Raw genomic sequence first — 17,297 nt, 5'->3', positions numbered from 1 at the left:
GGGAAGTCTTGAAATAGGGCGCTCGGCACGTTTCATAGTTCTGGAAGATTCTCATCATTTCATTATAGTATTTGTCATCGGCGTATGACTCACTCTCCTATTAGTCATTCTATTACTCACACGTCTATGACTCATTGTATTTCTTTTGTACTACATTTCCTTAGTATAAATACGGGGCATTCCCCCTTAGCTAGCACAATCAACACGATCAATTACTTTACTTCTCCTACATACTTTCTCTAGTTATCTCCCCCAGATTCACAGCCTCCATGTACCTTCATAAGCTGATATATGTGATGGCGATGTAGCGAATCGCAAGAACAGGCTCTGAATGGCATGCATGAATTACAAAAGCAGGTAGCAGAACTGGTACGCATCAACGCCGAAATGGCACATAAGCTCGAGTCGGTCACAGCTGGATCCGCCTTATCATCAGGGGCCAGCATCGCAGGGAGTGTCACGAGTATGCGAAGTGTGGTTTCGTTCTCTTCAGTCAGGACGAACTTTGAAGTCACCCTGAGAAATAGTCGGATATACAGGCGGGCACTAGTAGAGCGCGTAAATAAGCCCAGGCCGCCAGCCGAACAAGCCTCCGCTCCATCAATTCAACAATCATGGTCGGTACTCTCAGGCATCAGCCTTTCTGAAGTATCAAACTATTCTGTTTACTCTTTGCCTATCTCTCCGCAAGAACTCTATAATCCAACTTGGTACACAACATCCGCCCAGGTTGTCACGCTTCAGCCCAATACGCCCGAACTCCCAAGCTTGCTCACGGCAACTTTCGCAGAGAGCCTCAAGATTGCTCTGAAGCACAAGGATATGGAGACTGCAAAGACCATTGCCAACTACATACCCTGGAACGTCGTCCTGCGAATGAGTGCAGTATACCCCACACTCGTAGCTTCGAAGAGCCTTGAGAACGTACTTGATAGTTTAACTCTTTTCAAATGGTGGCTGAAGTGTGGAGGTGACATAAAAGTCAAGGATCAGGATGGTCGAACCGCCATCATGAAAGGGGTGAAAGATGAAAATTGGAGGGTTCTTGATCTCCTTATCCCAAATGGGCTAAATATCCACTCGCCAGCATCCCCACTTCATATTGTGTCGGGAGGGGAGGGTAAGGACTTTGTGCTTGGGCTTTATCAAGATATCAAAGCGAAAGATAAAGTAGAGACAACCCCGATGGATTGCGGTTTGGGGGGTAAGCGTGCGTTTGTGGCTAAGGTCCTTCTTGAGCTTGGACTAAATATCAACGCCCGAGACATTGGAGAGGGGACCGCACTCCATGAGGCTTGCTTGAACGGACATGGGGAGGTGGTAGAGGTTCTGCTTAGCCACGGTGCAGATATCGAAGCCAAGGATAGGCAAGGCGGTAGCGCACTCCATGTCGCTTGCAGGAACGGACATCGGGAGGTGGTAGAGGTTCTGCTTAGCCACGGGGCTGATGTAAATGCCGAGAATGAGCAGGGCGAGAGCGCACTCCATCACGCTTGCTGGAACGGAGATCGGGAGATGGTAGAGGTTCTGCTTAGCCACGGGGCTGATGTAAATGCCGAGAATGGGCAGGGCGAGAGCGCACTCCATGACGCTTGCTGGAACGGACATCGGGAGGTGGTAGAGGTTCTGCTTAGTCACGGGGCAGATATCGAAGCCCAGGATAGGCAAGGCGATAGCGCACTCCATGTCGCTTGCAGGAACGGACATCGGGAGGTGGTAGAGGTACTGCTTAGCCACGGCGCAGATATCGAAGCCAAGGATAGGCAAGGCAATAGCGCACTCCATGACGCTTGCAGGAACGGACATCGGGAGGTGGTAGAGGTTCTGCTTAGCCACGGTGCAGATATCAAAGCCAGGAATGATGCTGGGGCGGCGGCGCTCCATCGCGCTTCCTTCGGCGGATATCGGGAGGTGGTACAGGTTCTGCTTAGCCACGGGGTGGATATAGAGGCCAAGGATAGGCAAGGCCATAGCGCACTCCATCACGCTTCCTGGAAAGGACATTGGGTGGTGGTAGAGGTTCTGCTTAGCCACGGCGCAAATATCGAAGCCAAGGATAGGCAAGGCGATAGCGCACTCCATGTCGCTTGCGGGGACAGAAAACCAGAGGTGGTAGAGGTTCTGCTTCGCCACGGTGCAGATATCAAAGCTAAGAATGATGCTGGGGCGGCGGCACTCCATCGCGCTTGCTTGATCGCACATCGGGAGGTGGTAGAGGTTCTGCTTCGCCACGGTGCAGATATCAAAGCCAAGAATGATGCTGGGGCGGCGGCGCTCCATCGCGCTTGCTTGAACGGACATCGGGAGGTGGTAGAGGTTCTGCTTAGCCACGGGGCGGATATAGAGGCCAAGGATAGGCAAGGCTATAGCGCACTCCATCGCGCTTGCTGGAACGGACATCGGGAGGTGGTAGAGGTACTGCTTAGCCACGGGGCGGATATCGAAGCCATGAATAACGCAAGGATGACGGCACTTGGCTGCGCTTACTCGAAGGGACACGGGTCAGTGGTTGAGATGCTGCTTAGCCACGAGTCAAATATAAAGTCCAAGTAAGAGAAGGATCTTACCGTACTCGATCGCGCGATAAGGCGAGGGCTTAATAGCATAGTTGAGCTCTTCCTTAATCACCCAGCGGATACCAGAGAAATCTATGTCACCCTATCCAGACTCTTGTTCCTTACAGGGATCAAGTTTGAAGCCCTTCTCCAGATTAGAAGACATGCAGAAAAATGGAAACATGACCTTGATGGTTCTTATAGTTTTGGTTAAACGGAATAATTCAAAGTTCTTTTTGCTTATTCGTCCAGAACATTAGTTTGATCTTGACTGGTGTCTTCTGTAGTCTTAAATTTCCTTAACGAGAGGTGTCTCCTCGCAGCGAGGTATAAGTACTTCATAGCAGTGTTCTGAGCCAGCGATGGGCGATTCTCAACGGCGAACCATGCTGTGTATAACCTTCAAGCCGGTGTTCGTGAATATAAAAACCCAATGAACTAGCAATTAAGTACCTTTGAACTGAACCAACTGTATCAACTGGTAAAAGACGGTTTGAACTATTCTAGCCACCCAGGAAGATTGCCTCCAGTAGCTTCTGCAACTGAACTTGTTCGCACAGGAGGATTCATTCATGGACTGATCTCTGCCCCAACAAGCTAGATTTGAAGTTGTTGATGGAATAAGATGGAGAAATCCTTTCATGAAACAAATCCGTCATGCATCGGACGGCATGTCATGCAACGGACCCCCACACTAAAGCACCTCCTTTACTTCCTTTGCCCGCATCCCCCATTTAGTCTCGGGTCTTCGTCCTGTTCGGTTTAGGAATTAGAGGCATACTTTCAATTAAGTAATATCATTCCCACCAGCTCTCCAGTCTATGGAGGAAGTCTGGGGACATCCTCAGTTCGCCCAGGAAGTATCATCGGTCACAACTCTGCTAGCGGGTCAAGTAGCGGTAGTTCTTGGGACGTTAGCTAGGCGAGCCATGCTCTAGGGCTTGCGGGTGAGTTATCGCTGATAACATTCGTATTCAGTGGAATTGACACCCAGGGTACAAAATTTCGTTGCTATCACTCTTTTCTATATTACGGCTACGACCGTGAAATAAATCGATTAAGGAATAACCTCCTGGATGAACTGAATTCCCCTTACTCGTTTCTCAATTGATTGGGAACTTCAAATCCAGTTCATTGAAGAAAATACAACTCCTCCCAGGAAATCTCTTTGGAAAACCAGTTCGTTTAGACAACGCTATTGGATGAGTGATCTTCCTGGATGGGTAGCGCATGTACACAGACAGCTGTACGAGATTGAAACTTATGGCATTGCTGAGATATACATTGGAAAGGAAGACATACTTAACTCACTATTTTATCTCTACCAATAATACCAAAATATATCTAGTATTCCCTGCTATATAGCCTACTCTCCATTCAGAGGCAAACTCCAAGCCCTGATGGGGCAATTAAACAGGATTCCATAATGTGTCGCGTATCCGCTCTTCCGTCCAGGTCTAGGAGTGTAATGTGGAGTGTCAATATCCTCACCAAACCTTATAAATGCCATAATGGTTAGACCTCAAGCATTTCTTTCGCCACCTTGACATTGAACCCCGATATATAGGCTATTAGTAGACAGAAATAAAACCAATAAAGCATAGATATAACTGTTTGAGCGACAATGCCAAACCTGGGTCGATGAGCAATAGCGACATATCGGGCTAATGGTCAGCCAAGGCAATGCGCTCGGTGTGCATTTGTTGTTTACAATCGGTCCATAAACCACCATGTCAGGCTACTAGGTGTCGAACCAGGAACGACTATGGTTAAACGTAGACAACCCTCAGTAGCATCCAAATTAGCCTCATAGGTGGTCACTCGCGTCACAGCGTATCACTCGGATCAATAGATACAATTATAGCTGAAATATAGCGTCCATATCCAAGACTTATATACACAAGAGTATCCTGTGTTGTGTCTATCCAGGCTGACCGGGGGTGGAATATCATAGCGTACATTATCCCTCAAGCCATCCCTCTGCATCTACCTACATACATCCCGCAATATTGCGAACGGTAACCGGCAATCTGGAGGTATTCATGCTTGTGAAGAGACCATATAAATGGAAGAGGCTGTTTGGTTAAGTTGATGCAGTAGTGGCTTGCGGGTGCGCTCGCCTCTCGAGAGCTCTCACTAGATGGTCTTCCCATACATTATTCCGCGAAGTCACGGTACACGAATTCAAATGGGTAAATACTAAGTATACATGTAGTTTAACCACCAACTCGGTTCAACCATGGCAGGTTACTCTGGGCAATGCTGATTCGAAGACTATTGTAATATTAATGTAGGATGTTTTTAGTCAATTGCAAACGTGGTCTATTAGGAAACATCCCTAGCCTAGTTAGGAACATTGCCGCTTTCCTCCAAATAGACATCAATAAAATCTACAATCATTTGATAAGCGGTTAATATTTATCAAGTTCCACTCCCGAACATGTGGTGCCTTCTTTCTTATTGATAATGATAGTCCAAACTGATCGAGCTTGCCCCCCTCTACACTCTCCTTTATCGGTAACAGGATCAGTGTTTTGAACACTGCAGACATCTGGTCCGTAATAGCAAAACTTTCTCCAGTGAAGTGCGGTCATCACCAAACTAAAACATGGCTTCTGTGGTTAAGCGAAACAGTTATCTTATTTGACGACCTTGACAGCTATGCTTGGAGTTCAAACAAGATCCTACTTGATTGGGATTGGCTGGGGCGAGTGATATTCTGTGGTTGACAGTGGGAAATCTGTGGGTGGTACGGAAAGGCGGCGATCAAGACAAGTTATTCTCTGAGCCAGATCGTGAGAACGGCAGATCACCTCTTTCCTCGTGGTGTGCTGAGGACTATGCCTATTTCAGGCGTTGGGTTAGGCTTGATCGGAGGTGCTGTGATACGTCATGGTACAGTAGCTGTGGCCTGACCCGTAAATGATAGATGGCGGTGTAGTGGGAATGCCGACAGTGATCGCCGCAGTTTCCGCAGTGTGGTGGACGTGGTACTGTGGCATTGTCTTGCGTGTGTAGTAGGCCGATGTAGCCACTACACACTCAAATACTAGAGAGAGAGCTAAAATGTGCAGTCTGAACCTTATTCCACTTTGCGCGCTTTTCCATTCCACTTTTGCGCATTTAGCAGCCAGGTTTTCCGTGTAAAGGCATACTTCGTAGGCGGTGAACTCGCTTGGTCGGGAACGAAGGTATGCGCCTGCGTGATATCCCGACATTATTTGGTGCGCTTGTGTTAGATCGGGCTCGGAATGCGACCAGCAGAATGCCAATAACCGCAAAACATGGGCTGGCGATGAGACATACCCACAGCTCTGCCACAAGCATGTGAATAGTAATGTGCGATCATCCTAGTACTCTGGATTTTGTGTTACAGATGTTCATGGGGCTTCTCCGAACATGCGGCTAGGGCCTACAAGAACGTACGCTAAAGCACGACAAACCCTGTTAACAGCTATACTAATGCACGCCAAGATGGTGGCCGTAATATCTTCTGTGGCTTTCCGATCTCGTATGAGCGGTGGACAATGCGCGGTGTAACCACTGCACACACCCGCCGTCAGGTGCAATGCGCCTATTCCGTCGCTTTTCTGGCGCGAAATCGCAGCAGGTCCCGGAAGATCAACCTCTCTCATACAAATAGTCCCTGTTTCCGTCACTTGCATTTTCTGGTTCTTTTGCTGGTAAGCAATACACGCACTTAGCTGCACCACACACACCGCTGCGTTACACCAAATATGCCAAGCACATCTAGAGTAAGTGGGGCGATATGGGAACGGCGCGGGCCGGCCCACTGCACTAGCTCCCGCGCTATGCACTTACCCGGCAATAAGGTCCTGAAGCTTGTTTTGACGTTAGTCGGTCACGTGGATTTAACTGCTTGGTTTTCTCTCCGACCGAGATCGTATGCGTGTATCGCTTGGGTGTTACGTATGTTATTATTATTACTTGTAAGTACTCGCAAAGTCGCTTATTACATTTGCCGCGTGGAGAATGGTGAGAGTGCGAAGGGTAGCGGATCTTTGGTCTTGCTACCCTTTAGCTTGCTCCAAAAGCATGTGAGGCATATAATATGCGTTGCTAGTACTGCCCCTTGTACGTGGGGGTACAGATGTTACTTGTATACGTTCAGAATTACTGTGTCTGAGGGAGCGATAGCGAGGCTGACATTTTATGATAAAATGGGGTAGGAATTGAAGAACACGCTGAATGTACATATTCCTTGCCAAGAGTGGCCGAAAGAGGGAGAAGCACGAAGCTACACATCCCGGCATGTACGCACAAGACATGACAGGAAGTGCACGCAAAATCAGGGAAGTACAGTACACTCCATGCCGCAGTGCGGAAGAGAGCAAATTACTGGACAAGAAAAACCAACTTAGTAAGTCACCGCAACAGCTATCTAGGGGGAATGACGTAATACCGCTCACGGGCAGCGAGGTGATATACATGTGGGAAATAAGAAAGGGAAGGAATGCAATGAGGCAGGGACGGGAGGGGTGGGGAGGCGGTTTCTGCGCCCCGAAAGCACGATCGTTTTTACCGGTGACTACACCCGGGAACTGTAAACGCCGGAATCGTTTTTTCTCAGTGCTGTCTATATGCGAGCGAGTGAATGCTGAGACCTAACCCTGGACCCCAGGATAGATGCAATGGGCAAATATTGATATCCTATATCTGTAAACTCCGACACGAACCTCTACCGACCTTTGGCCACACGCCCAAGCCCCACTCTCAGTCGTACTAGAATTTCTCTTGAGTTTTTATCTCCCAACCAACCAAGCTCTGAAGAAGACATGAAAGAGAGGACCGGAAAAAGTTCATCTATGCCCCTCAGACATATCAGCAGACAGCGAAAGTACATGCTGAATATCCATTGGTGTGAACGGGCTAGCCCATGCTAGGGTTAGGGTTAGGTAGATTTTTTTTTTTTAATTCATTGATTGCATGCAATTACGGTTAGGGTTAGGTAGTATTTTGGGGAAAAGTTCTTTGCATACCATAGGACTACCGGACTTGATACAAAGCTATAGAATGCTAAATATTCACTAAATTAGAAGCTGGCTTGATTAATGCTTATTGCTACATGTTATTAGTTTTCAGTTATTTTGTCTCCACCTTTTTAAACAGTAAAAAGTGTTCCTGGTAGATATCCTGGTCTTTATCGACTGTAGGCAGATTCGGGATACCTGCGCACCAAATCTTGGGTAAAGTAACCAGGAGTAAGAAATATTAGAAATAGAAATCAAATCCACATAATACAGGACGAGTGCAATGTGTTGTATCTCATATTCATATCCCCCCGGGCCCTCTCACGCGTGGTTGCCAGTTATAAATAATTCGATATATGGTTAACTAGTGATGGGCACGAGGCAAGTTGTCTCGAGACTTTCAGCAAGACAAGACGAGACCTGAGGGTTGACAAGCCAAGACCAGACAAAACTAGGTCTGAAAGTCTTGAGACAAGTCTTGAGACGTTTTGGACTTTATTTCCACACCTAAATATGCTTCCCAGCCATGGTTCCAAGAAAAGTTGAATATTTCATCGAGTTCCAAAAAAGAAAACCAACTCCTAATTCGCACTAACTATCATGATGATAGAGGTTTCCCAGAAACGAAATCACATGACTAAAAGTCTCGAGACTTTGACGAGACTAGACCATTGTCTCGAGAGTTTCAAGACCTAGTCCAAATAATACAAGACAAGACGAGACTTCCCCAAGTCTAGTCTCGTCTCGTCTCGTGCCCATCACTATGGTTAACCCACAAAACTGCTTTTACAGCCGATGAGATACAGGCTACGTGAGCTAGCTAGTTATATACTAGCCAAACAAAGACTACTTCCTCCCAAGTTACTTCAAGTAGATTTTGACGCTCTAGAAGTCTTTCCCGGTTTCTTCCTTACTGGCTCCACTGCCAGGTAATTGACCCAACACCAGCGTCCCCACCCCTGAATATTTCCGAATTTAGAAATCATCTGTGCTCCGAAAGGTCTAGCTTTAGTTCAGCTGCTATTCTCGTTCAATTCGCAGTTATTTATTCATCATCCCTCATTTATAGCGTTTGGCGGAATTATATCTTGTCGTGTGATCATTGACGGCCAGCGTTTCGAGCCATTTCGCGAGTACTTGTCAAAAGCTCAGGTCTTCTCAGCATGTGTTCTGAAGGTTCCGAGCCCGCTGACTGTTCCCCACACTCAGTCCGGGAATTCAAGTGGGAGTTCGTCGGGCTTACGTGAGGATTTCTGTAAGGCATATGCATATGTCCGGCGATGCCCGTTGTCACCTTACTAGACCGGGGGCATTGTTGAAGCAGCCTACTCAGGACCGTCAGCCTTCGGGAAAAAACGGACTCGTCCAGTTGTAAGTGTTCCCTTCACGAAAAGTCTATCTTTGTCGTTCGAGCCTGCCATGCGAGTTCTATATCATATATATGGTCTTCCGTTTGTACCTTCACCTAACGCACCATCCCCGGACTTCACCTGAATGGATTACAAGTGGTGTACCCTCTATGATATTGCAGCTGCTAATCAACACCGCTATCTTCTGCTGCAGTGTAACATACAGTGCTAGGGCCGGATTGCGATTATCTGGCAATTGGGAACGATATTGCGTATTGGGTAAGTTTTCCCAGTCCCGTAATGTCGGAATCTAGCAAATCAAACTAAGCCAAGTCAGTCTACTTTATCGGTCAACGAAAAAAACCCCGTCAGTGCGGTACATAGGAAGGGGCAAAAATGAGGAAGAAGAAAGAAGAGAAATGAAGCTTGGGTGGGGTGGATTGCCAGACAGCGTTTAAAGTGAAGGACACAAGGTTTTAATTATACTGATTTATTGTTTTATTATTTTTACTTTTTAGTTGTGCTATGTGTGAGAGGTGGGGGAAGTTGATGAAATTAATGAATTCAAAGAAAAAACAGTCAGTGCGGCTGCAATTAATGAATTAAACCAAAAAAAAAAAAAAAACTCAGTGCAGCAATGCCGAGTGATCACTCATGAACCGAGTGACAGTGCATGAACCAGTCGACCGCCGAGTGATATCCCATGATGCTGGGACATGAGACAACCGGTCACCGAGTGATCAATCAAGATTTCGGTGACACGTTTTTATTTTTATTTTGTTTAATTCGTTAATATTTTGGTGACACGGCATAACCGCCACTTGGTCGGACATCGCCCTCATAAAAGTTGTGATGCACGATTGCAATCGATTCGATTCTTGATGGCTAATGTAATCAACTCATGCTATTTAACAAATCAAGTCATACTAACTCAAATACCAAAACTGTGAGATAATACGAATATACAATTTGTGCTACTCGGTGGAAAAAAAAAGCTCTTCCGCAAGGAATATGACTTCGCATTCAAACATGGTGCATGCGGCAGCTAGTGATGGGCACGAGCCGGGTCAAGACGAGCCCGGGGTAGGGCTCAAACTGGCTCGATTGTGGAGACAAAGGTTCGAGGTGTTTGAGCCATGGAGCTAGGCTCGATCCCAGGCTTGATCTCTCATCTTTATACCTAAACATTGATCTTACAGTAAGTCGGCATATAGAGTTCGTATTCAGGATGAATGATGGGGATATACTCTCATATAAATCACCAAGCTCCGGCTTTCTCGAACCATTACTAATGTTTCGCTAGGCTCGTGCCCATCACTATTTGTGTCTGCATATCGCCAAGGTACGGCTGAGCGGCAACATTCTAGTGCCCCATATCAAGAGCTAGTCCCGTTTAAAAACATTATACATGAGATTATGAGTGGAGTATATGACAGCGCCAATGCACACGCGCAGCGGTGAATCACTATACGCATTTAGCTTCCAGAGGAGAACGGTTACAAGTACTGATTCAGTTATTCGCTTTGTATCGCAATAAGTATTGCTTTTTGGTGAGTGTAGGGAGTGTATCGATGCAGCCTAGATTAAAGACCACGATGGAGTGCAATCGGGCACAGGGTATTGACGAATTAAAACAAGAGGAGATAAATAACGCAATCAAGCTCTTGCTCATTGGCCAAAACACGTAGACGTTCAAACTACGAAATAATACTTGTGCATACAGCACCAGGTCAATATATACAAACGAAGAAGAAGCGTCCCAAAATTCCCTTGGCGGGAAACGAATCAAATGATTCATTTCCATGGCTGGTAGAGTATGTAAGTCAATCTATCGAACAATTTTGTTACGCGGCGCTAGACCTCTTTCGGACTAGCGAGCGGAAGTAACCAGTAGGTCTAGCCGCATATGTTGTAGTCGGGAGGTACACTCGCGACCAGCAACAAGAACCCGAAAATGCACGTCCTAATCTGCAATTTCCATTGGAGTAGAAGTCAAAAATACACCAAAGACTTGTAGCTGCATATTCGGGTTCTTGCCGCTGGTCGCGAGTATATCCTCCCGAACCTTCGGGACCTTAATAGAATCATATTGTTCTGCTATTACGTATTGCCATAGTGCTACTTTCGTCTTTGTGACCCAGCAGGCCATTACAAACGTAGTTAGTTACAAGACAATTACAGATGGTTCATGAGAGAACAACAGCAGGCCTCCAAAGGCATATCAAAACAGATGAAATCAATTCTGGCCCCATGCCCATGATCACTCACTGCCATTAAAATTTACTTATTCGAGCGAGCCATTTATTTCACAGCGTACAACATTATGCGCAAAAAAGCGCGCAGCATCCGTTCACATTGTGATTAACCAGACTTCGTCGTAACCAATTCCGGTTGCATATCACCACGCGCAGGCGCCCTACGGCGCAAGTAAATGAATCCGGTAAACGAATCATGGCCACACAAGTAAATGTCACAAATTGACTATGTGTAATCGAATCAGTAAATGACTCCTTTAGTTCAATATGTCCCTTTTGTTTACACATTAAAAACCGAGCTAGTCTTGAAAAGGATGTTCTAGGCGGTCAATTATTTGTTCGCCAAAGAACAGCAAAAATAAGTCCTAGCAGTGAGAGGTGAGCCCAGAAGCTTGTTAGACTGTATGACTTACGCCAAACAATAGAACAATTATAGGTTTACGCATGATTAACCGGAATATAATGGAAATGTGCAGGGAAAATGCTACTTCAATGTGCAGTTCGGGCGAAATGAGTACAGAAAATACTACCTTAATGTATTACAAAATGTCATTCTGTAAATGCATCACTTGCAGTAAATGAAACACTTGTGTCATTTACCAACGGCCTCTTCGGTAAATGAATCAAATGATTCAATTACTCAATTCGCTTTAATCGGTAATGCATCAATTGCTTCGTTTACGTTGCTAGTAGCTATAGAGAGGGGTAATAGTCGCCGATATCGATCTCGGGCGCACTACAGTAGGTAGTTAGTCATCTTGAGCTGCAATATGTCATACGCTGTGGGTGGATGAAATCATTTTATTCAGAAGATATCGCACCGTAATATCTGGCATCATCCGTTGTCGTTGCAGAATGTCGATGATTGTCGTCGAGAGGGTTTGGAAAGTATGTACTTGTGGATGGGTCATAGCGGGGTCGGATATATTGTGATCCGGACTGCATGTAGCGCGCCCGGTATGGCCCGTGATTGGCCTTGCGGATCCGCACCCAATGTGTAATTCGGGTTAATGATCACTCGCTGGGCTCGACTTCACCCCCATCATTGGCCCCAACTGGAAACTTACAGACTGGCCAAGCCTCCAACCCACCCTCCAGAACTTCACAGTCCCCAGCCCCAACCTATCGACAAGCCTCAATGCATGGTTCGAACAATCGCTGCAGAAGCTCACGGATACCCTAAAGGGCCACACCCCCTCCAAAACAATCACCAAATGGTCGAAACCTTGATGGAACCCCAACATCACCCAACTCCGGACAATCTATCATTCCGTCCACCGCGACTTCAGAAGAGGCCTCAGTCCCCCTTTCGAAGTCAAAGCGGCGAAAAATGCCTACTTCAACGCAATCAAAAATGCAAAACGCACTCACTGGAATTCCTTTGTGCCCAATGCAGCCACCAGCGACGTCTGGAAACTCAAAAAGATGGCAACAAGATCAGAAGACAGAGTCCCATCCCTCCCCAACTCCCCCACCCCTGCACTACTGAACCAGAACCTCGTCAAGGCATTCTTCCCGCCCAGACCCGATACCGGTTCTCCCCCCCCCCTCAACTTCGCTCACGTTCCTGACATCACCCCCGATGAAGTAAGAACCACCCTTCTCCCCTCCTCCAACCTACCAGCCCCTGGGCCAGATACCATCCCCTATTCAGTATGGAAAGGGGTTGATAAGGCCAACCCCCACATCATCCCTGCGCTCCTCAACCCACTCTTAAAATGCGGGTACCACCCCCTCTCACTTAAAAATGCAAACGGAGTTATTCTGGCGAAACCAAACAAAGCCGACTACACCCTCCCCACCTCCTACAGAATAATCGTCCTCCTCCAGACCTTCTCCAAAATTCTCGAGAAGATCGTCACTCTCCGCCTCACATCCATCGCAAAAGCAGTAGGCCTCATTCACCCCCACCAATGTGTATCAGTAGCCGGCCTATCCACAGCAGATGCAGTCACTACCCTCCTCCATGATACTAAAGCCATGCAGCACGTCAAGCTGAAAGTCTCCACTCTATTCCTCGACATCAAGGGAGGCTTCGATAACGTCGTCAAACACACCCTTGCATCCACCCTCGCTGCCAAAGCTACCCCCCCATACATCATTAACTGGGTCCTATCGTTCCTCTCCGACAGGCACATCACCCTTCTCTACAAAGGTTCTCCAAGAATCCCAACCCCTGTCCAGGTGGGCGTCCCCCAAGGCTCCCCCATATCTCCCCTCCTCTTCGTCATATACATGAACATCCTCCACCTACATGACCCCTCCCCAGGGCTCACCCTATCTTACGTCGATGATTTTGCAATAACCATGGGTTCCCCCAGTTACCAACAAAACATCCACATACTCGAAGAACACTTCAAGGCGATTACAGCCATCACGGCCGCCCAGAACACCACCTTCTCAATCCCAAAAACCGAACTCATGCACTGGCGAACCCCTAAAGATAAGGCGCCAACCTGCACTCTCCCCATCACCCTTGATAACCAGATCTTCCACCCAGGCCATCAAGTCAGATGGGTCGGATTCTGGCTATCCCCAAACTTCAACCCAAACGTCCATTTCATCCGCCGCCTAGCCTCCGCCCAAGCCAGCTTCGGGTTTCCTCCAGAGATTTTCCTCCCCCGGCAAAGGCCTCTCCTCATCCAACTGTAGGAAAATTGCCCTACGTGCCATTCGCCCAATGCTCACATACGGGGCATCCGTCCTAACCCCCATCAGCTCCCTCAAAGCGATTAACAAATTCTGGAACTCAGTACTCAGATGGGCCACCGGCTGCTTCAGGGCAACCAACGAACGTGTCCTCTGAGCTGAAGCTCACTGCCCCCCCCCTCACCAACTACATCCACTACCTCAAAACAAAGTTCGCCATCCGCGTCCTACTCGCTCACCCCCTCAACAACCCAGTGATAGGACGCTGCCACCCCTCCTTCTCTACCCTGACCCCCGATAGGGTTCCCTCCCACACACACCTCCTACACGGCCGCCCTAACCCACCCAAAAAGTGGAACTCAACGACAACGAAGGGTGTGGCCTACCTCCCTATCGAACACCTCTGCTCCCTCCTCCCCTACCCAATCGCAGGCGGAACCGACCACAAACTCCTCCCAAAACAGGCCAAAGAACAGATGCTGAATAACTGGGCACAAGACTACCCAACACCCTCCTACTACTCCTTCCCTCTCACCACAAGCCCTAAGCTCTTCATGGACTTACATAAATTCACGGCTACTCGAATCCATCAAATGAGAGCCCAAAAAAGCTACCTTAGAGGCCACAAATCATGGCTCAACCTCCACCTCTCCGACGTGTGTGATAGTTGCGGCGAAGGCCCTGAAATCACCGAACATGCCATCTTCTCTTGCCAAGCAAAAGCAACCCAACGCGCCCAACTCCTCCCAGGAATCAGCACCCTCGAAGAGATCTGGAGCAACCAAACCAACACACTAGCTCTGGGAGCCTTCATCACTGCCACCAAAACAAACCTCCCTAGGAGAGAACATATCTCACCCCTCCTATCGGGATCCCAGACGTCAAGCGCCCTCAGTTCCCCTCCCTCCTACACCTAGCCATCACAAAACCGCCTCCACCAAACCATGGAACCCCACACCCTCAAAGACCCTCAAAGGGCAACAGGTTATCGAAAACCAGCAGGAAGAATCTCTTATGTCGGATATGGGCCGCCAAAGATTGTTGTTTTCCTTATCGTGATCTAGTCAGTTTGTTAGCGCAGTAACCATTTCCTTACATCTCATATGTTCTTCTGGGGTTGTGATATTTGTTTGTTTTCTAGCCGGGGAGAGGTATTTTTATGCCATAGTCTATGACTGCATGCAGAGTTTTGTACCTAGAATCAATTAAAACTACATGATTTAAAAAAAAAAAAAAAAAGGTCACTCGCTGGGCTCATATTCCTACTATACCGCAGTTTACGAACAGTTCATTTTGTAGCTCTGGTAAACGATTGAAAACATTCTGCAAGACTCGAGTCTGTTCTCTAATCACAAGCAAGAAACCACTCACATAAGATACCCAAGTATATCAGTGTTCTGTATCTCTGCATCTCTAGGGCCTTTATGAGGTGGAGGAGTTTGAAGGAGACTTAGCCCTCGCTGAGTTTTGAAGTTACTTAATAGATGTAGATAGTTTAGTTTGCTAGATAAATACTTGTGTATCCTCATTACTCAATTGAAATATTGGCATGCCAAGTAACTGGGATACTGACTCCCAAATGCGCAACTGTCCGCTCACGCGCAGTATGTGTCATGCCATGCGCCGTACCCCCGTACAGGGAGAAGGTCTTCAAAGTCGAGATCATCGTTCAACAGTCTAAGAAGTGTTCAACAAATGTGCACATGGGCAATCAATACTCCTTAGGGTACAATTTCGAACTGGTAAACTACTTTCTATATGGGGGATTGGGGTAGGCATGAGGCTCACAGCGGAAATAGGCCTATATTAAAATATCCAAACAGACGTTTAAAACGTACCATACAAACTTAGTACCTTACGTTCTCGGTGCAACTCTGATAGCGGCTTACTATATAAAGTATCATGCTCTCGATCATCTCAACACCCCGGGTGATTGCATCCCTTTGAGATCTATCCCGGCGACCTACCGACCAATCTGCAAAAGGGCTGTAACATCAACCCTTTTCTGCGCCTCAGCCGAGGACTCATCGCAGCCCGACCCTAGTTAACCGATGTTAGTTAAGCGATTTTGGTATCGGTCGACAGTCGCTGGTGCCATATAGCAAGAATGGCACCCTACCAGTAGGTAACCAATATATCACATGTAGACCTTTCTTCGAGTGTGGCTGTGTGATATAAGTAAAGCTCACCAGATTTTTATTAGAGCGTTTAAGCTCCCGTGACCTTTTGTAAAAATAAAAAATAAAAAAAATAGCAAGCAAGAAATATTAAGAAAATAAGAAGCTAAGTGACGAGGTTGTAAAAGAAATATTGGAGCCAGATGCTGTTGATCCTATGTCTGATCATAACATTGTTGGCTTTACTTGTATTTATTCTTCGCTTATATGGTTGGGGATACTTTGAGCCGGAGTGTCAAAGTTGCCGAAATTTGAGGCTTAATGGCCAACCATCACAACACATTAAAATCAAAATAGCTCCGTAGAGTAATAGAAGAGGAGGTAGATAACAGTGTAACAGAGCCCAATTAATCTATCTGTCGTGGTTGTTGTGCTATCGAATTTCTAAAAGTTGGGTTTTTGGTGAGAGGCTGACCAAATGTCGCACATAACTTCCAGACCAATAATTACCCGATTAGGAGGCGCGCTAGTATAAAATAACCCGATTTGGAATACATCACTGGTTCATGGCCAGTATCTTGGCATAACCTAGCTGATGACAAGTAGTTACTTGATTGGGAAGGCGACCTTCACTGGGGACTCTAGGTGTCCCCAACCATATTAGAGACTTTCAGTTCACCCGAATTTTCGTTTTCAAAGTAAAGGGAAAACTGTTGCAGCTAAAGTTGCGTCTGCTTCTACACCTAACATGTCACGTTCTGGTAGATACTCGATGCTAAATATTCAGTCCTCAAGTATTTCTCGGTCTGCATCTACAAGATGCCCTTTTTATCAATAGTTCAACTCGCTCAGGATAGAGTCTTGGCTGTAGGGTTTCCATTCCACTCCGAAATGGAAAACAGGGCTCAACTAAAAGCCTCTACTCGGGTATGGTTGGGGACACCTAGAGACGGAAGGGTACGACATTGGTCCCCAGTGAAGATCACCTTCCTAGTCTAGTAATTACTTAGCACCAAATCGCACTTAAAATGCCAAGACAGTAGATTTATGCCAAGATATTGGCCAGCCATCAGTGGTCTATTTCCAATCGGGTAATTATGTACTAAAGTACTTCCTAATCGGGTAATTGTTGGTGTGGAAGTGCGACATTCAGTCAGCCTCTCACCAAAAACCCAACTTTTAGAAATTCAATAGCTCAACAACCACAACAGATAGAATTAATTGGGCTCTATTACAGTGTTATTTACCTATTTCTCTACTACTCTACAGAGTCATTTTAATTTTAATGTGCTGTGGTGGTTGGCCATCAAGCCTCGAAGTTCGGCAACTTTGACACTCCGGCTCAAGGTGTCCCCAAGCATACAAGAGTTAAAACCAGAAC

At 46.8% G+C, this 17,297-nt stretch overlaps 1 protein-coding gene across 1 annotated transcript; it reads left to right on the top strand.

The window, feature by feature from the left end:
* Nucleotides 1–387: 387 nt before the first annotated feature.
* LAJ45_07772 (uncharacterized protein) lies at nucleotides 388–2,553 on the top strand (the record flags this gene model as incomplete). Its single annotated transcript, XM_046117327.1, has 1 exon — nucleotides 388–2,553. One exon carries the CDS (start codon nucleotides 388–390, stop codon nucleotides 2,551–2,553), a length of 2,166 nt encoding a protein of 721 aa, XP_045969623.1.
* Between the last annotated feature and the right edge of the window lie 14,744 nt (nucleotides 2,554–17,297).

The sequence above is a fragment of the Morchella importuna genome (assembly GCF_003444635.1).
Source record: "Morchella importuna strain M04M26 chromosome Unknown Morimp01GS025, whole genome shotgun sequence".
Taxonomy (NCBI): domain Eukaryota; kingdom Fungi; phylum Ascomycota; class Pezizomycetes; order Pezizales; family Morchellaceae; genus Morchella; species Morchella importuna.
Note: the sequence above shows the minus strand (reverse complement) of the source record. Positions and strands in the feature narration are given on the sequence as shown.